The sequence below is a fragment of the Homarus americanus genome, unplaced genomic scaffold, assembly GCF_018991925.1.
Source record: "Homarus americanus isolate GMGI-L3 unplaced genomic scaffold, GMGI_Hamer_2.0 scaffold6317, whole genome shotgun sequence".
NCBI classification, from domain to species: domain Eukaryota; kingdom Metazoa; phylum Arthropoda; class Malacostraca; order Decapoda; family Nephropidae; genus Homarus; species Homarus americanus.
This window is the reverse complement of record NW_024730668.1, coordinates 6,025,554-6,049,961: the sequence shown is the minus strand read 5'-3', so window position 1 is coordinate 6,049,961 and position 24,408 is coordinate 6,025,554. Positions and strand designations below refer to the sequence as shown.

The window sequence follows — 24,408 nt, the reverse complement described above, 5'->3', positions numbered from 1 at the left end:
TATGTGCAAGTAAATTTATGTTCAACCAGAGGTTCTCTGCAATATCGCTATATTAGGTGAAATCCTATGCATACCACATGGGTGCACGGAGATTATTTAATGCTTGTGAGAGTCATCGGCTAACATATTCTCAACAACTGACATCTCCAGGTTATGCCTCCTCATCCCCATTTCCAAGAAGATTGGCAAGCGAAGGACGTTTCGCACTTGACTAGCTTGTAATGGGCCCCTGTCTCATCAACAGAACATATTATATAAATGGTTCAATACATCTGATATTATATTCAGATTCACCACCCTGCAACTTTCCACTGTCTATGAGTAAGACATGAGCTGTACACGTGAGAGGGCAACTCTCCCAGGAGGTAGAGACCCATCGTCAGCATATCTGTAAGCCCAGCACAGTGAGGCCCTTACTCGAGTAGTCGCTCACAGAAAGTTATATCGTAAGGACGTGACCTAACGTTTATAATACATAAACGCCGCCCCTTTCTCATTCACTCATATACAGTGGAACTTACGGTCGATCTACACTCAGGAATTATAGATACAATCCTATTATAATAAAACAAGGAACTACAGTTTGGGTTTCGTTACTTAAACCCAAATAATAAATATATGTGAACGGCCTGGTTACTTGTACAAAACAGCCGATTCATATAGGTGGCAGCGGTGGGATACGGATTCTTAAACTGGTAGTCGTATCAAACCGTCTGTGTTTTTTTGGGAAAACAGAAAACACACAACAGTGACGCATTACATAATCCGAGTGTTTAAAACTATATCCCATATCGAGACGATATTTAGTGAGTGATCCTTATCTCTGTCACATACAAAAACGTGCAGAATTCGTAATATACATATATTACAGCCTGTTGGTGAATATCCAGTTTGTGCCGGTTGAAGTAAACCCCACTCAGCATTTTCATGATATAGTGTTACAGTGTTGAAGAAAGGTTTCATAACTTGGACTAACAATTGATATTTCACAAGTAGCTGAACAGTTTTGTTGTGTCGCCAGCGTTAATTACGAAGTTCCGGTGTCATCATACAGATCTCCATATATACGTAGTCTGTGAAGACTTGGCACACGGCAGTCTCGCTAGCGACCTAGCAACGAACAGAGTGATAACCAATCATCAGCAGTTTCTGATCGACTGTGGAGAACCTCTCCTAGTTTGAAGTGGACTCGTCTTTCGCCATGGTAGAAGCGTCTCTTCGTTGCCAGGGAAACCACGAGCAGTGCGCGCCCATCACCAGGAAGAGGCCCCGCCCACTCTCCACACAAGACTCGACTTGGAACTCGGCTTGAAGGATCACATTTTCTATACAGACGTCACACCCTGTATAAATAGGTATTTAAATTACATAATTATACACACATGAACACGTTCGAGAGATATCTTTACACCGATAGGTTCGTCGGATAGGATTATTTCAATGATAAAGTGTCGAATGTAAAATTAATGTATTGAAATTCCATAATTTACAGTGGTTTATAGGTGTCTGTTTCCTTATTGATAGTTTTATTATTAACTACAATTCATATTCATTTATCTTGTAAATGAGAGGCAAGTAATCTGCTTTTACTCTTAATTATTCATTGACCCACAAGAGACTAACAGATAATTTTCTAAGTTTCCAATGTCTAGTGATGATGACATTGCGCACCTAGCACAACTGTTTGCTTATAACCAACTCGTCGATGATCAAGCACAGACTGACATCGACTTTGAGTCGGGAACACAGTTAGACGATTCGGTAGGAAATAGTGAGAAAGTAATTGAGGAATCATTTCACGACTTAAACCGTCGTACTTTACGATCTGGTAATCAATATAGTACTTCACCTAAGTATACAAAAACAGTTACCCCTGTTACAGGTGATAGTGTGTCTGTTGCTAAATCAGTAACAACCTTATTAACCCAGCCTTCTGTTAAGAGTAAGAATATTAACTTGCTTTATACTAACACTACAATGATTTCTTCTAACCCTCACGCCAGTACTACTACCACACCTAAACCTGATAATGTTATTTATATCATGCAGCGTGGCGACAATGTTCGAAATTTTACGGGTCAAGATGATTATAGGGTCGCACATTTCATTTGTGCATGTGAAGATAACATGCGCACTGGTCATATAACGACTGACGAAGACAAAAAGGCATATGGATGTTCCCACATTACGCAGGGTTCTTATGCCGGTAGTCGTTTAAATGCGTTTGGTTTGCAGAGCCCTGATTATGAGAAATTTAAGCGAACGTTAATTGGGATCTTTGGGGGTAGGTCACAGCTGGGCCAGCTTCAACGGATCTTCAGATGGATGGATCGTTGTACGTCAGGTATACGCAATGAAACGCCTGTCGACGCTGTCGACATCGCAGGCGAGGTTCGCCAGGACATGCAAGCGACATTCCGGACCTCAGATTGGTTCGACGATCAGGGTAATATGTCAGCGGACAATGTGGAAACGTTGATAGAGCTAATAAGTTTTCTGCTTTCCGTCCGTCGTACTCTATACAGCCGGGCACAAGAAGTACAGTATGAACCACCCCTGGATATGGTGGAGTACGCAAATAAGCACTGTCCCCAGGCTACGGGCCCCTTAATGGCAAATTCCTTAATGGCGCAGCCCTCAGTGACAATGCCGCAACCCTTGACGTCTATGGGGCAACCCCAGATACCTCAGATGGCGCACATGTCTCCCTCCCAGACTCCTTATGCGACACACTTAGCTCCGATTGCACCTCCCCACCTGACTTATAAACAAAAAACATCTTTACGATGCGCACACTAATAAACGTGGCCACGTAATGGAAGATTGTTTTCAGCTCCGAGGTAATAGTGCAAAATTAAAGGACACACTCGGTGCAAAACCATTCTCAAGGTCATACAGTGAGGCAGCCAGACCAGCACCTCCTCTTAACCTGAAAGCGCGCAAAGGGGCGCCCTTCACAAATCGACATCTCATAGTTCACATGAGTGCAATGTGCTAATAAGGGCTAAGGGTGTGGACCTTAGTGAAACAGAGGTGTCGTATAGGCGCAAGCAGAAACGTCCCCAGGACAAGTCGTCGGGGAAAGACAAATGCATACCACACCAAGGAGAGGGATAGATAGTAGGGTGTGTCATAGGAGGGAAGATCAGCTAAAACTAATCGCCCATCACTTTTTTGGTAGATTTTAGTGTATATAAACAGAAAATAATTTCAGTTTCAATATTTTGCAACCTTTTGTTAGGTAAATTTTAGCGTGAAATTTATCGAAAATCTAACGTACAGCTGCATTAGTGCATTACAATTAAATAGTGAACATTGCTTTCTGACTTCATTCTTTAACAACCCAACTAACAATATTTTTTTCTGTTTCAGATTCTGATGCATTTATAAGTTGATAATATTTGCGATGGCTGCTTGTGTCAGGACGTGGAACCAAAAATCCAGCCATCTCAGTCACTATCTTGGGTCTGGGAGAGAGCTCCTGAAGTCGGAGTTACCTACATTGAGAGATGCTTTGAGATACGGTGTTTTAATCAGGCAAATCAGTGAAAAGAACCAAAGAACTTACACAAACAAAGACATTGCCAGTGATATGACCAAAGCTCTCTTGGCACAGTACACTCTGGCTAACGCTCAGTTCAAGCCTCCAGTCATAACAAGTCAGAAGAAGATTAGTGAGAGACTGCTAGCCAGTTGGGAAAAGGCAAGAGATATCTCTCTTGGGAGAGGAAAACTTGCAGTTAAGGACAGCTTTGCCAAGCAACTGGACCAGTTATTTGACATAATTACTTGCAAGTGCCCAATTGTTATCTGTCCTGAGTTTGGATGCGATCGTGACTGTAAATCCGAAGCCCACATCTCCTGTATTTGCAAGCGTGAACTGAAGATTCCTGTGATCGAACTGGCATTTGTCAAAGCACAGAGAGAGAAGACTGGCAGTATAGGGGCTCTCATGATTTCTAGGCAAGATATTCCGGAGTCCAAGAGACAGGAGGCTGCCACAGAGAGACAGAAGAGGAGAAGAGTTGCCGAGGAAAAGAGACTTGAGAAGGCCCAGGGTGAGGTAAAAAAGGCCGATGATTGGAGTCAAGCTGATTCAGAGTTTAATGACTTCCCCATGGCTGATCCGAGTGCTGACCAGGAGAATGGTGACTTTGTCCCTAACCCAGAAAATAATGATCCCAAACCTTCCAGGCATAAGATTCGAAATAGGAAAGATATCCCGAGCATAGCTCTGGCCAGCATGCGACACCACACTGGTCTCAGAGAAACTGCAGAGATAGCAACAGCTGCCTGGGTTGACGGTGGTTTGATAACACCTGATGATGTTCACCTGGTGATAGATCATAACAAAGTAAGGAGAGCTCAGGAGAAACTTGTCAGTAACCTAGAAGAGGAGTTTGATAAGGGGATAAGAGAAAATGGAATCAATTGTTTGTTCTTTGATGGGAGAAGGGATGACACTAAAGTGTTCATGAAAGTTGGAGATTCTGACAAGTTGTTCCCTGCCATGGTGAAGGAGGAACACTACTCCTGCTGCAGTGAACCAGGAGGGAAGTATTTGTGGCATTTCACTCCAGAGAAAGTTGACATCAGGAAACCAGCTGAGATAGTGGCAGATAACATTGTGAACTGGCTCAGAGAGAGGAACGTAGACCAGACCCTGCAGGCTATTGGAGGGGACAGCACCAACACGAACACAGGGTGGCAAGGGGGGGTCATACAGTGGATAGAGCGGAAGATTGGGAGGAAGCTGGTCTGGATTGTTTGTGACCTCCACACCAACGAGTTGCCACTCAGACATCTGATCCAGGAGCTGGATGGCAAGACTCTTTCAAAGAACAGATGGTCTGGTCCTCTTGGCAAGATGCTGGACTCTGCCACTGAGTTAGAAATAAATCCGAGCTTTGAAAAAATCACAGTTGGCCCTCCACTCGTTGAGCTTGCACATACTGTCATTGACGACCTGAGTACTGACCAGTACTATGGTTACATGATTTGCAGTGCCATCAAAACTGGGGTCATGCCTGATAGACTTGCTTACCTGCAGATGGGTCCAGTCTCACATTCTAGGTGGCTCACAACGGCTCTCAGGTTCTGCAGAATTTGGGTCGCTCATCATAAACTGAAAGGGAACCAGCTTCACAACCTGAGACTTATTGTCCAATTCATCGTGAGTGTCTACTTGCCAAATTGGTTCAACACCAAGGTCAAGTCATCGTTCTCCGAAGGTCCGAGGCATGTTCTCTTCCAGCTTGAGCTCCTGAGGAGTCAGCCAAGGAAGGTTGTTCAGATTGTGGAGCAGACTGTGAGGAGATCTTCCTGGTATGCTCATCCCGAGGCAGTTCTGCAGACAATGCTCTGCAGTAAGGATGAGGAGGAGAGAAGAGTGGCAGTCAAAAAGATCTTGGATATGAGACTTATGAGAGGATCTGGGCATGACGAATCAGTTGGTGACGATTCCTTCAGGGTCAGGAAGACTCCTGAAGTCAATCTAGGTGCCAAGACCCTCACTGATCTCATAGATCTGGATAACATCCAGGCTGGCAGTGAGCCCCCTCTTACCTGCAGCCTCACCAATGTTTAAGTCAGAGCTTTCCTGGACAACCCCATGCATGTCCCTGCCTGGCCCTCGCACACCCAGAGTATAGAGCATTGTGTACAGCAAGTGAGCGAGGCCAGCAGTCACGTGTACAGCTAGGAGAGGAGGGAAGGCTACATCCGAGCTCAGGTGGTCAGCAGGGAGGTGATGAGTAGAAACAGAAGCAAGAAAGACATGTTTTCTATGGTGTGCAGCAACACCGGGTCGTAGTAGTAAAACCGGTTTTTGTATTTGATGATTATGTTTTCTAAAGGAATAATAAATTTAATAAATGTGTCAAGATCATTCGTTTCACTATTCTGGATCATTTTCATCCTAATAAATTAACCTGATACATTTACTTTACTTTAAATAAGCTATTTAGTGGTGTTGGTAAAAGGGTGGGAATACTGAATTTTCATAAGATTTCAAGTTAAAATTTACCTAGCAAAAAATGAAAACTTTTCAAATCTGAAGATATCACATGATTCTGCACATAGAACTACAGCATTAATACCATGGGCCGATTTTTCAAACTCAAAAAAAAAAATCGCCTCCGTATGACACACCCTAACAGGGCAGTGTATTGGGCCTGCTGTTGTTTGTTTCATAAATGACATGCGTGACGTAGTATACTCCTCCAGACATATGTTTGCCGATGACGCCAAGTTATTTCAGGAAATCAAAAACCAAAAGGATCTCTGTGAGCTCCAGGAATGGTCGAAGAAATGGCTACTGAGATTCAATGTCACGAAGTGTAAGAGGATGCACCTTGGGCCTACCAACGGTAAGGAGGCGTATCATATGTCCCAAAGGGATGAAGAATCTGCACTATTTAAGACAATGTGAGAAGGACCTAGGTGTGTATGTTGACAATGAGCTGAAGTTCTCGGGCCATTGCAAGACGAAGGTAAATCAGGCAAATAAATTATTAGGTCTTATAAGAAGGTCGTTCAGATATCTAGACGGTCCCTCGTAACATCAACAAAAGTGAAGTGCTACCCCATCTGGAGTAATGTCACCCCGTTTGGTCCCTGAGATATGCTATGGACTGTCAGTTGGTTGAAAATGTTCAAGGGAAGGTCCTTTTCCATTATGTAATTCTTCATGGTTTATTATTATTATTATTATTATTATTATTATTATTATTATTATTATTATTATTATTATTATTATTATTATTATTATTATTATTATTATTATTATTATTATTATTATTATTATTATTATTATTACTATTTGTGTTGTTATTATTATAATCATTATTATTATTTTTATCTGTGTTCTTCTGGCTAAATATACTTTCAATGTCAATGTCAATAAGAATTCTACAAATTCTCGGAGAGCCGAATTTTAATATAAGTAAATATTTCTTGACTGCAAATGATCTGAGGTAAGATATTTTAATTTTAGCATAGTTTTTTAGGTGTTAATAAGGCTTGACAACACTTTATTTAGAGAAAGGACATATTCTACTTGATATTTGATATACTCTGTAGGTGTTCTGCATGCTTCATCAGTGCAACCACGGTACGTCACTGGTGTAGGCGGATCAGCTGTTCGTTATGATCACTGGTGCACACACACACACACGTATAATCACTGGGAGGGTGGGCTTGCCAGTCCGGAATGAACAATAACAGCCCGTCCGCTCGGACCGAAACTGTACGACACTGTCCGAGTGTAGTGAATATTCGTTCACTGGGTGCGCGGGCTGGCTCGTCGCAAACAAACGCTCACAGCCCCGTACGCTTGAACCGAAACTTTATGACAACCCCTCAGATATTGGATGCTCATATGAGCAATAGGGGTTGGGTGTAAACGGGACTGCCCAGTATGGGCCAATAGGCCCGCTGCAGTTTCCTCCATTCTTATGTTCTTATGTTCTTATTTGAACACTTCACTCAAACATACGACACTCCGAGTCACAGTCTCCCGCGGCGATGTCCCACCCACTGTGGGTGGGTGGTTGACTGACGACCTACGTTGTCCCACGCTGAACTCCCGGCGTTGGCGGCGTGTCCCGTGGTCCTCTTGTCCTTCTGGTAGTTGAGAATTCCCTTCGACGCCTTCCCATACTATTTTGACTGTAAACGCTTTAGTTAAGGAAGTTCAGGTGACAGGCAAGTCGAAGGGAATGATTGAAACCCGCCTTTTAAGAACATAGGAACTTAAGAACTTAAGAATGCAAGAAACTGCAGCCGGCCTATTGACCCATACTGGGCAGTCCCGTTTATACCCAACCCCTATTGCTCATATAAGCATCCAAGCTATGTTTGAAGCTATTCAGCGTATTCGAGTTAATGATGATATTTGGTAACTTGTTCCACTCATCCACTACTCTGTTTCCAAACCAGCGTTTACCAATTTCACGCCGAAATCTATATTTGTCTGATTTAAAACCATTGTTACGAGTTCGCTCCTGGTTGGATAGTTTGAGTACCTTTGTAATGTCCCCTTTGTTTAGCCCTGACTTCCATTTATGCACCTTTATCATGTCTCCCCTCACTCTACGTCATTCAATATTTATTGATGTGGTCAAAACCTGCAGAGGAGATGTTCATAATATTACATGGTGATTCATCTGATACATAATTCGTTAGCCTCACTCAATTTATCTTAATTACAATTTATTAAACATAGTGACATAACACAAAGTTCATAACTCTATTAATGTTAGCTTCGCTTCATTCTGCATTGTCTTATTACTCCAGGTTAGGCAGAAACGAGTAGGCGTAATTAGTCGACAATATTTCAGTACCGGGGGGGTATGTAATCACTTAGGCTGTACTTACAAGTGCGGGTTAATGCAGATCAGTATGGTGTTCCAAGAGACAACAGTGCTGCGTAGATTGTCTCGGCACAAATTCTCGGAGAGGATTGTAAGTCGGTGTTCACCAGTGCTAGCAGAAGGCTGGTCTTCACAGCATCACTAGAGAGGGCGAGCTGACTCATGGCGGGGCAGGCAGCACCTCCACCTCCAGACAGTCCACTCAGCAGAACCAGGACTTGTCTGTAAACACTTTTACATCTGGCAAGGTCACAGGTCGACGTATTTAATGGCATCACACGCCAGAACTGTAGCTGAAGCCAGCGGCGATAACAAAACCATACACTCAGCAGAATCAGGGCCTCTTGTTTGTAAACACCACCCCACATCTGGCGAGGTCACAGGTCGCGTGGGGCGGAGGGGGGGGGTGGTGCACGTGGTCGCAGGCTGAGGGATTTAATGTTTGTTCGGGTAAGGCAACGCCAACACTGTAGTTGAAGCCAGCGGCGATAACAGGCAGTCTTACCAGTCTGTCCATACAGAGCACACGTCTGTCCAGTGCCTTTGCCTCTGTACTAATACTCCTTCAGTAACTCCAGTGAACTAATTGTCTTGTTACTCGTCAACTCCTATCAATAACTGCTTGATTTTATTTGATCAATGTTTGTGAACTGATGTCCTCTACACAATATACTAATTTCTTGAGTTACTCTACCAGTCATACATCTATTTTATACTTCCAAAGTCAAGAACCGTAAGGGTGGCTGGTCACCAAGGTGGCAGCACAGTTGGTCAGGAAGTCAATCTCGGTAAGCAGTCATATGATTTTTAAGTACCTTACCTGCACGGTCTGCCAGTGTCTCTTGGCTTTTGTTTGCAATATTTAGAGTACATCATTTGTACCCGCCGATTTGTGATTTGTGAAGTGTCGTATTGCTGTTTTCCTTTTATTCTCTGTGGTGCACCGGCCGAGCGGATACAGCATTCATTTCCCTGTACTACAGTTGGGGAAGTGAATGAGGGTGGCGACTGGCAAGTGCAGTGCCGGCCTTATGTACTGAAAAAAAAATAGTGTACAGTGTGAAATATTCCAATAAACAAACAAATAAACGTGTGCGCGGATGTGTAAACGAAATGTAAACTAAACATCTCTCTCTATCTCTCATCCAATAACTCAATCCTACAATATATAAGAGAATCTCACATAACCAATATCCGAGGCAGCCTCCCTCAACTACACCACCATCCATCGTTTAACAGACAGGCAGGCGGTAGGGGTGGAAGTTCGCGCGGGACACAAAATACAACTCCCATATTGACATTTCAGGCCGGTTATGGTAATGGGCGAAGGGGAGACCGAGGGGATCCATTTTCCTTATATATTGCCTAAGTAAAGTGATACTGACTACAGGCTAAACGGCGGCAGCCCAAAGGGGAGTAGATCGCCTATAAGTCTGCAGAAGTTGAATATAAATATCCCTTATTGTTTGTGTTTAGAGTTTAGGAAAAGTTGTCGCAACTTTAACAAACTTTTCTATGCATAACGTTAACAAATAATAATGTTTGTGTAATCGAGTGTTTAAGTTTGCAATTTAAATCTTTTCTTCATATCAACATGTTTTAAATAGAATTCGAGGTCTTAAAATCTGTATATATTATATACTTTTTTGTACAGTACATTTTGGGCTAGATATACCGTGTTACAGTACATATACAATATAAACATTCCGAGCGCCGATGTATCCTGGGTACCCCGACCATAAAACCCTGCCTTAAAATTGGGTATCCTAAACAGAGGAGTTAATAAAAACGTCATCTTTACAAAACACTTAGATTTCTGGTGAAGATGTGTGTGATAAAGAACGATACGAAAGCAACATCTGAACTCAAGTCAGTACTATAGTGGTCAGACTCTGACTACATGTCACGGTCAGGTCCTTACTTGGTGCCTGGAATGTCATTTAAAAAAAAACAAGTTTTGTCTAGGTTCTCTTCAGTGTCTAATTCAGTACGACCGCCGCACCTCCCCCTCTTAGTACCTAGGCCTTCACTGTGCTTCTAAACCCTTACTTATTCTAACTTATTAAGCATGAGAGAAATAAGTTTTCGTTACTATTAAATATGAGATTATTATTTTCGCAAGAGATTTGGATATCTGTAGAGGCTTCCATCCTCCCTCCGACGACAGTCGACCCGAAGCATGTTTGTCCCGCCAAACGTTCAGTCTCGTTAGATTACAGAGAGGAAGCGTCCGATATTATCTCTGTTGGTGTAAGTATGTATTTGCTGTTATTGTATACACGTCTAACATTATTTTTCATCTGAATGATTTAGTTATAGTCATGTTTATTAAGTGTCGACTGGTCCACCTACCCGGATCGTGCCCAAGAGACCGGGTATTTTTCGTCCTGTGTATAACACAACCATATGTCAATAAAAAGGATCAACTGAAACCAACCTAACTAAACCAAACCTAACCTAACTTCACTTAACCTATCCTTACTTAACCTAACCTAACCTCAAGAACATAAGAATGGAGGAAACTGCAGTGGGCCTATATTTTAAGCTACCCAGCGTGTTCGAGTTAAGAATGAAGTTCGGTAACTTGTTGTACTCAACCTCTAATCTATTTCTGAACCAATGTTTACCTATCTAGAACCTAAATTTAAATTCGTAAAATTAAAGGTCAATGCTAGGAGTTCGCTCCCGGTTGGTTAGTTTAAGTACCTTCGTATATTATCTTTGTTTAACCTCGATCATATCGCTCCTCGCTCTGTCTCGAGGTAGTGCAAATTCAAATATTTTAATCTTTCTCTATACTCAAGGTTCCTAATGGCAGGAATGAATCTTGTCATCTTTCTCTGAATGCTTTCTAGGTATTCGATACCCATTCTGTAGTACGGTGACCAAAACTGAACCGTGTAATCCAAGTTAGGTCTCAAAAGCGCAAAATATAGTTGTAGGTTAACCTCGCCAGGTTAACTAACACTCCTTTGTATGAACCTACGTACTTTGTTAGCCTTGTTTCGAGCAAATACGTATTGTTGTCTTAGTTTAAGTTTCCTACTTATCATTACTCCTAAATCTTTCTCACAATCGGATTTCTCTATATCACCTTTGTTCATCTGATATCTGGTTTCTCTATTTACATCTCTTAGGATAAATACTTTACATTTTCCCTCATTAATTTCATCTGCCATTTTCAGACCATGCCAAAAGTCTTCGTCAGATTTAATTACACGCCCTATTTTAGTGTCGTCAGCAAATTTACCTATGTTGCCGTCAACGCCTATGTCTATCTAGTAATGGTCCAGGTACTGAGTTTGGGGTACTCCACTAATGACGTTACCCCAGTCGGATAGTGTTACTAATGCTTACTCTCTCTTTCCTGTCCTGTAACCACGTCCTAATCCAATTTAGAATATCCTTCAATTCCATGAGCCTGTACTTTGCCTAATAGTCTTTCGTGGGGGACCCTGTTGAAGGATTTGCTAAAATCGAGATAAACCATATCATAATCGTGTCCGTCATTCATTGATTCGAAAGCAGTTGAAAAGAATGATGATAGACTTGTCAGACATGAACGCCCACTTGTGAAGCCATGTTGGGAATCATTTATCAACTTGTGTTTCTCGAGGTGTTTTCGAATTGAGTTTGAAATTATTGCTTCAAGCAATTTGTCTACAATTGATGTTAAACTGATTGGACGGTGATTGGAGGATAGTGATATATTTCCCTTCCTGAAAACGGTATCACATTCGCTAACTTTCGGGATTCTGATACAAGAGCCGTTTATAATGTTTTTAATGATTTTTTAAACAAGTTTGCTAAGGACATACTAAGTTAAGTTCTTCCTTACATTACTTTAATATCCTGGCAATTATCTCATCGGGACCTGGCGCCTTATTAGGTTTTAGTTTATCTATTTGTTTACTAACATTGTTAGTAGTCACTACTAACCCGTTTAAACTATTTTCTTACTACTTCTGTGGATAGGCGGTGCCTAGGGTTATGTTTCAATTCTCGGTTGTGAAAACTGATGAAGAATATCTGTTCAGAATAATTATTGCTCACTTCTCCGTTGTTATCAGTTATCTCGCTTGTATCTGACTGTATTGGTCCGATCTTGTCTCGTGTTTTTGTTTGATACATTTGTAAGAATCTCTTTGGGTTTGACTTCGCCTCTGTTACTACATTAAATTCACTATTTCTCTTCACTTTTTTTTATCGCGGTTTTAACCCTACTGGCCAATACTTTATATGATCACGGAGGTAAACGTCATCACGATTGATTCTCCTAACTATAGCCGTTTTTTGTCCCATAATATTATTTAAATCATTAGTTATTCATTTGGGGTTATTGTTATTTGATCTGAGTTTTATGTATGGTATACTCTGTCTTTGTGCATTAAGTAACTCGTTGTTTAAATTGTTATGGTACTCGTCAACCTCATATCTCGTGGTCAAATAACCTGGAAAAGTGGAGCTATCCTCTTCGGTCCCGTTATATACACCCTCGCGTAAGTACATGTAGTTCAGCCCCAACTGTAATACATCTCTCAGCTGGCTTTTCAACCTAATAAAATTTGGGACTTTAATGAAATTTTCCTAGCAACTGGTATTCATTCCTAATTTGAATCTCCCTCTTTTGTGATCACTTTTAGCTAGACGACTTTACTAATGAAGTTTTTCTGTATGACATAACTAAATCTAGTATATTATTCCCCCGGATGGGTTCGGATATATATTGACTTAGGATACAGTCCTGAATATTTTTAATTTATTATTTTTTTTTATGGGAAATAGCCCATCCGGGCACAGGTTATCGACCCACAACGGGTCCGAGGGGGTGAAAAAATAAGAGTAAAAAGAAATTAAAAATAGTAAAGAAAAAGGGTATGTTAATCTACACCACGAAGATGCCGGAAAACCATCTTTTTCAAGTGAGACAGATTGTATGAGTATGGTAACACAGAAGAAGGCAGAGCATTCCACAGTTTGGCTGTGTGAGGGAAAAAGGATGTACTATAACGGGTTATTCTAGTGCGACCGACATCCACAGAGAAACGATGGGCACCACGGGCAAGACGTGTGTGTTTATCCTCGGCCTTCCGGCGGTAACAGGATGCCAATCCAACGAACATTGCCCATTAAAGTACTGTACCTGTAAAAGAGAGAGAGTGGAGCCACATTGCGGCGAAGAGAAAGGGAAGGAAGATTGTCAAGTAAAGGAGGAGAATTAATAAGACGAAATGCCTTTGAATCCACCCTATCTAACAGTTGGACAGAAGAAGAGCCACCCCAGATATGAGAGCAGTACTCCATGTTAGGACGAATGAATCCCTTATATACCCTATACTTCAAGCAACTGCTCAGGAGTGAAGTAGCTACTGCATCTGTACAGCATTCCCAGCTTTCGGGAGGCAACTTTAGCAATGTTGAGGATGCGTGGCTTCCCTGACACATGAGAGGAAATGGTGAGGCCAAGCATATCTATTTTAGAATTTGGCAGAATGATTGCGTCCTGAAATGTAATTGGTGGGAGATCATCTAATTTGGAAATTGTAATTGGTAAATACTGAGTTTTATTACTATTGAATTTAACCAAGTTTCTACCTCCCCATTCAGAGATGCTGCACATATCCGCAATGATAGATGCAATGATATCAGCTCTAGAAACAGGTCTAGTTTGAGAATTAGGAAGAAGAGTAGAATCGTCAGCAAAAGAATGGATATAATTAGTCGTAGTATGAAGTAAATCATTGATAAAAAGAAGGAAGAGAGTAGGTGAAAGAACAGAACCCCGTAAGACACCATTATTGGTAGAGAAAGAGCGAGATATCGATCCCTCGACAACAACTGCCATGGATCGGTTCTCAAGAAGCTAGAAATTAGAAAAAAACTGGAGGAGAGAAACTATAAGAGGAAAGTTTAGAAAGCAAAGATTTGTGCCATACCCTGTCAAATGCTTTGTAGATGTCGAGGGCCACTACGAAAGTTTCCCCATAATCCCTAAGAGAGGATAAATATAGATGGGTGCTGTAGGAGAGCAGATCAGCAGTAGATCTCGCCTGCGAAAGCCATACTGACGATCAGACAAAGAGAATGGCAATCAAGGTGACAGGGAAACTGAGAATTCAAGATAGTTTCGAAAATCTTAGAGAGAGATGAAGTTATGGCAATGGGGCGATAGTTAGAGGGATTAAAAGGGACACCCTTCTTCGGGATGGGCTGAACCGAAGCATTCTTCCAAGAAGAAGGAAAAGTTTCGGTTTTGAGGCAAAGACGAAAGAGGCGAGCAGGCACAGGGGCCAGAACTTCAGCACACTCCCTCAGAACACGGGGGGGAGGGGGGGTATTCCGTCCGGTCCATACGCCTTACTCACATCCAACCTGGATAACACACCAGCAACCCTACGAGTGGAGATTATAGGAAAGTGCATAGGTTCAGTAGGAGGAGCAGGAGTAGGAGGGATAGATTGGAATCGTCTAAGGTAGAGTTAGAGGAGAATAAGGTGCCAAAGAGAGTGGCTTTATCAGGAGGAGAGTTGGCTATAGAGTTATCAGGTCGGAAGAGACGAGGAAAAGAGGGAGTGCAGAAGTTATTACAGATGTTTTTGGTTAAGAACCAGAAGGATTTACTAGATGAAGAATTAGACAGGACAGCGGTCTTTTTTTTTTTTAATTCCATTTTTAAATTCCTTACGAAGAATAGCCTTACAACGATTCCTCGAAGTAATGAAAGAGGAGTTGGTAATAGGGGAAGGGGATAGTTTCATAGCTTGATATGCCCTCTCTCTCTCCCTACATGCAAGAGAGCAGGAGAAATCAAACCATGATTGTAAAGTGAAAGTTATGGTAGAAGATGGGACAAATGCACTCACACCACCCTGTATAACCCCAGCAATGCTGTCAGCATATACCGAGGCATCCCGAGTAGAAAAAAACAACATTCCTCCTAAGGAAAGTCGGTGAAGAATTCTCTCAAGGATTGCGAGAATGTAATTATATAGTTTTTCTGTATTCTCGCTTTCACGTTTTGGTTTTAATTCTTTTACTAATTAAGCTTTATCGCCATTTCTAGCACCATTTCTCTGTAACCATTCATTATGCACCCTAGTGCCCACTGCTGTCTCTTTGATCCGCGTGCTCTCATTTCCTCTTAGCAGTTTTAAAGAATTCGACATCTTTTGAACTGCCCTCCCGAGAGGCCACCTTTTCCCTAAATAAATGCACCCTATTCCCAGCATAAGGGTCCTTTTTGCCGCTGAAGTTATTCCATCTGTCAATGAATGGAACTGATATTGACTTGTAATATTTGTCAAGACGGCCGTTTACACCAACTGCCCTTAACAACGATTCACTGCCAACTCTCTTTCTACAATAGGCAGGACACCACATATGATAGTGTTACCTCTTTTCATCCTAATATGTTCGATAGCTACCTTTAGCTTCTCAAAGAACTCTTAACTCCTGCACGGCCAATATCGCTGCCTCCTGCACCGAGGCAGATAATACCCATTTCCAGACATGATATTATTCATCTTGTCTACTAAATCACCTACCCCAGATCCTGGCAAACACATTCTTATCATATTTCTGTCAATATTACAAAAAGCAGGGTCCAGGTACCATGCTTGTGAATCACCAACAATTAATGTTTTCTTATCAGCTTTGTCATAACTGTCTTACCGTCCATTTCGCCCCCCAAATGACTAAAAGAATTTGTACACTTAGCTGCTATAGTGGCCTTCCTAAGCATCAACCTTGTCGTCCCTCTCCTCACTACCTTCCACTGGTCTGTGTTATCTTCAGACACAGACTCTCTCTGTCTCACACCCTCTTTCAGCCTCGCAAACTCGTCCATCAGCCACACATTATCGCCCCCGACCTTCTCAAGCTCAGTCTTCAGGGAGGCACAGAGCTGTTCTGCTACTAGACATGGTTACACTTCCCGGTAACCCCAGGGAGCTAATTTGTCGTTACCCTTCCTCGAGCGAGGTTAAATGACAACCTTACTTAATTTAACCGTGTAATCCCTATACTAACACAACAGGGAGTGTCTCCCGAGAACTAACACATTAGGGAGGATGACCCATGACCATGTCTAGTGTGAGTTGTGAACAGCTCTGTGCCTCTTTGAAGGTTGGGCTAGAGAAGGTTAAGGGCGAAAGCTTGAAGTTGAAGGAAGTGATTGCGAGGATGAAGGAGTAAGATAAGAGATGGGGACAACGCAGACCAGTGGAAGGTAGTAAGTAGAGGAACGGCAAAACTGGTGGTGAAAAAGGCCAAAGAGGGATAGACAACAGTTAAATGTACTCACTCTTTTATTACTTTGGTAGATGAAATGGACTTTACGGTAGTTAAAGAAAAGTCTCACAAGGAAGTTATGAAAACATTAGTTGTTGGTGATTCTCAGGTAAGGTACTGTACATTGGGTGTTTTGCCATCTGAAGCAATCCACGCTGCTGAGCTCATAAGATTATTCAGCTGTTTGACCATCAGACGACATTTAAAAAAATAAAAGGATTAACTTAGAAAGATACAATGCATTACACTTAATTGAGGAAATGATTATACAGGGTGTCCATAAATGATTACCCTGATTAAAGCATGAGAGCATACTGTTTTTAGGGTAATCATTTATGGACACCCTGTATTATACTCAATCATGGAAGTCATGCAGACCTCGAAACATAAGAACATAAGAACATAAGAAAATAAGGAGTCTGCAATAGGCCGGTTGGCCTGTGCATGGCAGCTCCTGTCGAGAGTTACTACCACTCTCTATCATCCATGAATCTATCTAGCCTCCTTTTGAAACTTTCCAGAGTTCCCGCACTTACTACAAAGTTGCTAAGCTTGTTCCACTCGTCCACCACCCTATTTGTGAACCAGTTTCTTCCTATCTCCTCCTAAACCTAAACTTATCCAACTTGAATCCGTTGCTCCGAGTCCTATCCTGCTCGGATATTATAAGAACTTTATCTATATCCCCTTTATTGATTCCTTTCACCCACTTAAATACTTCTATCATATCTCCCCGCACTCTTCGTCTTTCTAGGGAATGCAAGTTAAGTTTCTTTAACCTATCCTGATATGGAAGGTTTATAAGTCCCGGAATCATTTTTGTCATTCTTCGCTGCACCGACTCTAGTGAATTTATATCCATTCTATAATCGGGGCACCAGAACTGAACCGCATAATCGAGGTGCGGCCTGACTAGCGCAAGATATAGTTGCAATAAGACCTCTGCACTCTTGTTACTTACACTTCTAGATATAAAACCCAATACTCTGTTTGCCTTATTTCGAACATTAACGCACTGTTTTCTAGGCCGTAGGTCCGGTCTTACAAGTACCCCTAGGTCTCTTTCACAAGTCGACTTCTCTAGGTTGATGTTGTTAAGGCTGTATACATTATAAGTATTTGTTTTTCCAATATTAAGTACGCTGCACTTGCTGGTGTTGAATTTCATTTGCCATTTTTCAGACCACCCCTGCAGTTTATTTAGATCCTCCTGTAATGCATTTGCATCCTGCCGTGAATTAATTTGCCGCCCCATTTTGGTGTCATCCGCAAACTTGCTTATGTCACTGCTGATCCCAGTATCTAGATCGTTTATGTAGATTATGAACAAGAGTGGGCCTAGTAATGACCCCTGGGGAACCCCACTGGTTACACGGCCCCACTCAGATTTAACACCATCTACGCTGACCCTCTGCGTTCTATCGGTGAGCCATGATTTTATCCAATTTAAAACTTTCCCCTCGATACCATGAGCCTTAATTTTTCTCAGAAGCCTCTGATGTGGTACTTTGTCAAACGCTTTGCTAAAGTCTAAGTAAATAACATCGTAATTTTCGTCATTATCTACTACCTCGAAGACTTTCTTAAAAAACGTTAGCAGATTTCTTAGACAAGATTTTCCCTTTGTAAACCCATGTTGAGAGTCGTAGATTAATTTGCTTTTCTCTAGATGCGATCAGATGCTATCTGCTGTAATTGATTCAAGAAATTTCCCCACTACTGACGTCAAACTGATCGGCCGGTAATTTGACGCTGATGCTCTGTCTCCCTTTTTGAATATGGTTACTACATTTGCCTGTTTCCACAAGTCTGGCACAACTCCAGTGTCTAATGATTTTGTAAATAAGTTTACGAGGGGTCAGCTAATCTGTTCCCGACACTCTTTCAAGACTCGAGGGAAAATTTCATCCTGCCCTGGGGATTTTGTTTTCTTTTGTTTATTTATCTTCTTAAGAACATCCTCTTTTCTGATAGTGATATTCTTTAATTTCTCTTCTTCCTTTCCCTTAAGTATCAGTTCCACCTCTGGAATTTCATGGCAAATTTCTTCTGTGAAAACTGATAAGAAGTAGCTGTTCAATGCTTTGCTTATTTCTCACTGCCATTTATCACTTCTCAACTCCCTGACTTTAAAGACCCAACTTTGTCCTTGACCTTTGTCTTATATACTTGGAAAAATCCCTTGGGATTCTCCTTGGATTCTCTTGCTATTTTGATTTCATAGTCTCTCTTTGCTTTCCTTACATTTTTCTTAACATTCCTAGATAGTTCATTATACCTATTTCTGAGCTGCTCCTCCCCTCCCTTTAATTTCTTATATATTCCTTTCTTTATTCCTATGTCATGTTTAAGTTTTCTGGTCATCCACCTTGGCTCATTCTTATTTGACCTAATTTTTCTGTATGGTATATTTTGTTCTTGTGCTTTATGTAGTATACTAGTGAATATATTATAGTCATGATCAATTGTTGTGTCATCTATGACCTCACCCCTTCCTACTGGGGACTGACGTGACTGTTCCCAGGTGACCTCACCTAGGTACCTTCTTAACCCCTGATAATCCGCCAACCGAAAGTTTGGGACTCTGACCATATTGTCATTGTTTTTCGTTTCCCAATTTAGGGTGAACCTGATTTCTCTGTGATCACTGTTACCTAGTTCTTCCCCTACTGTGATATCTCTGATAATATTTTCTTTATTTGTTAATACTAGGTCTAATATATTGTCACCTCTAGTAGGTTCTGTAATTAGTTGTTTCAAAAAATTGTCCTGTACTGCATCTAGGAAGTCTTCAGATTCATAGTCGCCTACAATGTTGTCCCAGTCAATATTTCTGAAGTTGAAATCCCCCATAATGCATAGGTTGTTATATTTTGCTGCCCTACTCATTTCCTACCATATGGGCTGAGCTGCTTCTTTGCCAAGACTTGGGGGCCTGTAAATCACTCCCATAATTAGTTTTTCTCTTCCTTCCGTGATTTCTACCCACACAGACTCTGTTCCTATTTCACCCTTTATTGAATTATTAATACAACATTTTAATGTATCCTTGACGAAGAGTGCGACCCCTCCCCCCTTCCTACCTTCCCTGTCCTTGTGAAAAAGGTTGTACCCTTCTATGTGGTACTCTGATAAAAAATTTTTGCTCGCCAGATTCATCCAAGTTTCGGTGATTGCTATGACGTCTACATTCTCGGTACATACAACCGCTCTCAGCAAGTCTATTTTATTTCTAACGCTCCTACTGTTTGTATAGTATACATTTAATACCCCTACCTTCCCTGGTCCTGTTTTACCCCTTGTCCTGAGCAACTAATTTTACTTCCCAGGACCTGCTTGTTTTTTGACTCCCACTTTCCCCGACCTCTCTCTACTGGCGAAACCCCCCCTTCGGAGTGACAATTTCACGCTCCAGGGATGCAGACAACGTCTTTACCCCCTCACGAGACAAGTGTACTCCGTCGCGACTGTACAGGTAGTCGTTGCCATAGAATCGCTATCAATGAATGCCCAACCATTGTTTGCACAATGTTTTTCCAGTCGGCAATTTATAGCAATTGCCCTGGACAGCCATTCACGACCAACCCCTCTTCTAGGCAAGACACCACATACTATCGGGATCCCTCCCCTATCTCTAATCTTCCCCAGCGCCTCCCTATACCTCTTGAAAAGTTCCTCACTCCTAACCTTACCTATGTCGTTTCCTCCCACACTAAGACACACTACTGGATTGGTACCCTCCCCTGACAAAACCCTGTCTAACCTCTCAGCTACATGCCCTATCCCAGCCCCAGGAAAACACACCCTAGTCCTACGTTTCCTATCTCTCGCACAAAAAGCCCTATCTACAAACCTCACCTGGCTGTCCCCAACTACCACGACCTTACCTGTGGGCAGGGTTTGTACAACTGCCCTTTCCTCTCCTTGCTCCATACCGTCCTGCCTCTTCTCCTCCTCGCCAGCTTCCTGCAGCACCTGGTAAGGGTTACTACACTCCACTAGGGTGTGTCAATTTTGTCAACATGTTAAAAATCAAATTTGGTAGTCAAAATATTGTGCCTCTTTATGTCTAAACTTGAGATTAGCAAACAAAAATGAATTGAAATAACCCTCACCTACATCAATTATACCTTAAAGTTTCAAATATCAGTATTTCAACAAATTAATGAGACTTGATTAGAATTATTCACTTGATATTAACTAATCTCATGTAAGCATATGGATTATGGAGTATTTTATGGTTCTATAGCTTGTGTACAATATGCATGTCAGAACATGAACATGAACAGGCTCTCCGTGTGGGACAGTTTAATTCTTGTTTTGACTTGTACCAAGCGTGAGGATAAGGCGCCCGGCTCACTCTCCTTCTAGATATCATAGACGGTGGTTTGCTCTCATTGCACTTGCACCTACTCTACCAGACGAATTCTACATTTTAATTATTGTAAGTAGGGCATATTGATTGTCGCAGTTACTTATATCATTGTATAAAACATTATGTTCTAAGAAATTATTATGTTATTTCTGTTACAGCATTTTTGATAAACAAATTGATAATTTTTGAAACAACAATTGAATTATGAAACGTTGAAATATTTTTCTATTTGTCAGATAGTGTGAAGATGTCAAAATTGAAGACAAGAAGTCAGTTGTCAACCCACTTGAGCCTGCTAGTTGGTAAAGGGAAGGAGCTTCCTGTATCAGAACTTCCAACAGTGAGAGACATGCTAAGATTAGGGTTACTCCTTCGAGAAAAAAATGCAAAGGACAGAAGGAACTATACAGATAAAGAACTCATAAATGACATGATAGTCCCTCTTCTGCATCAATGGACAAAAGCTAATGCACTATTCAAACCACCTGTGATTAATCAGTGTCGAACTATTGAGCTAAAACTAACGAAATTATGGCACAAAGCAGTTGAAACATCACTTGGTAAAGGAAACTTGGCCAGGAAAAATGAATTTCTGCACACACTTGATACTCTGTTTGACATTTTGACCTGCAAGTGCTCCATACAATTATGTTCTGAATCCAACTGTTCTCACTCAGGTAAGAGAGAAAATAATTCCCACATTGATTGTGGTTGTCCTCGTGAAAAGAAGATCCCTGTTTTAGAGCTTGAATTTATAAAGGCACAGAGGACAAAGGCAGAAGGCCAAGGAAGTATGCAAATGGGTTCAATAGATTATTCAGAAACAAAGAAGCAGATTGCTAATGCCAAGAAGAGAGAACAAATCCGAGAGAGGGAACAAAAGAAGAAAATGAAGAGTGAAGAAGCCATCCAAAGAGAGGAAGAGCTGTGTCAAGATGTTTATCACTTCTTTGATAGTTCTTCTGATGAACAGGAAGCAACATCAGATGATAGTTCCAAAGAGCCATCTGAACCTTTACCAAAGAAAATGAAATACAACACAAGAAATATTTCAAACATTGCTTTAGCTAGTATTCGCCACCATGCTGGACTTCGTGAGGCTGCAGAAATTGCAACTGCCGCTTGGATAGATGCAGGCCTCATCAGCCGAGAGGATGTATCTTTGGTGATAGATCATAATAAAATTAGAAGAGCACAAGAAAAAATAATGAAGGAAATATCTGATCAGCATGAAAAAGATTTAAGCGAGGGAGGGCTCTCCTGTCTTTTGTTTGATGGAAGAATAGATGACACAAAAGTTTTGCTAGAAGTAGAGGGAGTGAACAGAAAGTTTCCAGGTCTCATCAAAGAAGAACACTACTCTGTCTGTTCTGAGCCTGGTGGTCGGTTTTTGTTTCACTTTGCTCCCGAAACTGAAGTAGAAGGGAAGAAACATGCAGAGGTCATTGCTGATCATATTTTATGTTGGGTTCAGGAGAGAGGACTTGGCAGTTCACTGCAGGCTGTTGGTGGAGATTCAACTGCAGTGAACACCGGATGGCAGGGGGGTGTAATGACGCATTTAGAGAAAAAACTAGGAAGAAGACTTGTTTGGATTGTATGTGATTTACATACAGGCGAGCTACCTCTTCGTCATCTCATCCAGGAACTTGATGGTCCTACAAAGAGCAACAACAAGTGGTCAGGTCCCCTTGGCATCATGCTGGATGAAGCAACACAACTAGAAATAAATACAACCTTTCCAAAGGTCGAAGTTGGCCCTCCCCTTCCGGCGTTGTCTGAAGGAGTCATCAAAGATCTCAGCACAGATCAATCCTATGCTTATCGTATTGCCCAAGCAATAAGATCAGGAGAAGTGCCTCAGTCATTGGCTCTCTTGGAGATTGGACCTGTCAGTCACAGCCGTTGGTTAACTACAGCTCTTCGTTTCTGCAGGATTTGGATTTCCAAACACGAATTGAAGGGCAAAGTGCTGAAGAATTTGAGGTTAATTGTTGAATTTATTATTGGAGTTTATCTTCCCCAGTGGTTTAGTGTGAAACTTAATCCTATGTGGGTGGATGGGCCCAATCACCTTTTGTTTCAATTGCAGCTAGTAAGAACACAGAGGAAGGTAGTGAGGGACATCGTGTTACCTGTGGCAAGAAGGTCCGCTTGGTATGCTCGATCAGAAGCAGTTTTGCAAGCAATGCTTTGCAGTCAATGTACCAATCTCCGAACCGAGGCTGTAGAAGTCATTCTAAAGATTAGAGGAACGCTAATAGATGACGACCAGTTGGGAGACTGTTCGTTTCATTCAAGAAAAGTTCCCCCAATAAACGTCAATGCCACCAAATTGTCAGAATTGGTTGACTTGAGTTTGGAAGTCTTAGAGCCACCATTGACAACAAGTCTAACTAGCCAAGAATTGAGAAACCTTAAAGAGACTCCAATGCAGGTGCCGAAGTGGCCTTCCCACACTCAAAGTGTGGAGAGATGTGTGAAAATGGTCACAGAAGCAGCGGGCCATGTTTACAGCCACGAGAGGCGAGAAGGTTACATCAAAGCACAAATAGCAAGCAGACTACTGATGACAAGAAACCAAAGCAAAGAGAGTATGAAGGCATTGGTTACTTTCAAATAGACTACGGATAATAAAATATAATAATTTGAAACTTGAAACAGTAACATGTGTGCAAACGCTGGTTATGTTATAAATTCACAAATATGTACATTTAAAAATCCATTTGATGTAGGTAGGACTTATTATAAAAAAAAATTTATAACAGAATATTGTTTTGCATGCTTAAAGACTACAATAAATTGCTACCAAATTACTCGATTTTCAATTTAGCCAGTTCACCCCCTAAATTGACACACCCTACTCAACACCCTGGTCAGCTTTCCTGAGCCTGACCCTAGTCCCCTTGGAGACAACCACTCTCCACGCCTGCTCCTCCTTCACAGGTGTCCTGCTAGGCAGGACACCTACCTGAAGGAGTTCCGTCCTGAGGGCTTCATTTTCCCCCTTTAGAGTGTCAACCTCACTCCTCAACTGCCCTAGCTGCTTTAACAGAGTGGCAAGGAGATCGTCTTTCCCCACACTCCCCTCCTCTTCCCCCAAGACACAACGATCCAAGGCGGCCATTTGCCTTGGTCTCTAACGGGAGCACTTGCAGGCACGACCTTCTCCAAGCTGGGTCAGGTAGCAGGTATCCAATCTATTTGCTTTAAAAATGCTTTGGAATAACAAAACAAAATCAAATGTACAATACCTGCTCACTAGACACTTAAACCAAGATTGCCTCAACAAACTCTTTGCTAAATGCGAAATAGTTTTGTCAATTCTGACCACTGCACACCTAGCAACTTCAGACTAGCATCTAAAAACAT

General features: G+C 41.7%; 1 protein-coding gene across 1 annotated transcript in view; it reads left to right on the top strand.

Moving 5' to 3' along the window:
• Window positions 1-1,644: 1,644 nt before the first annotated feature.
• The window catches only part of LOC121867337 (protein trapped in endoderm-1-like), a 78,920-nt gene continuing 56,156 nt past the window's right edge, over window positions 1,645-24,408 (top strand). The window contains exons 1-2 of the mRNA XM_042367264.1: window positions 1,645-1,761; window positions 2,050-2,446. Of these exons, the coding sequence (XP_042223198.1) occupies window positions 1,645-1,761; window positions 2,050-2,446 (514 nt within the window). The remainder of the gene's footprint in view (window positions 1,762-2,049; window positions 2,447-24,408) is intronic.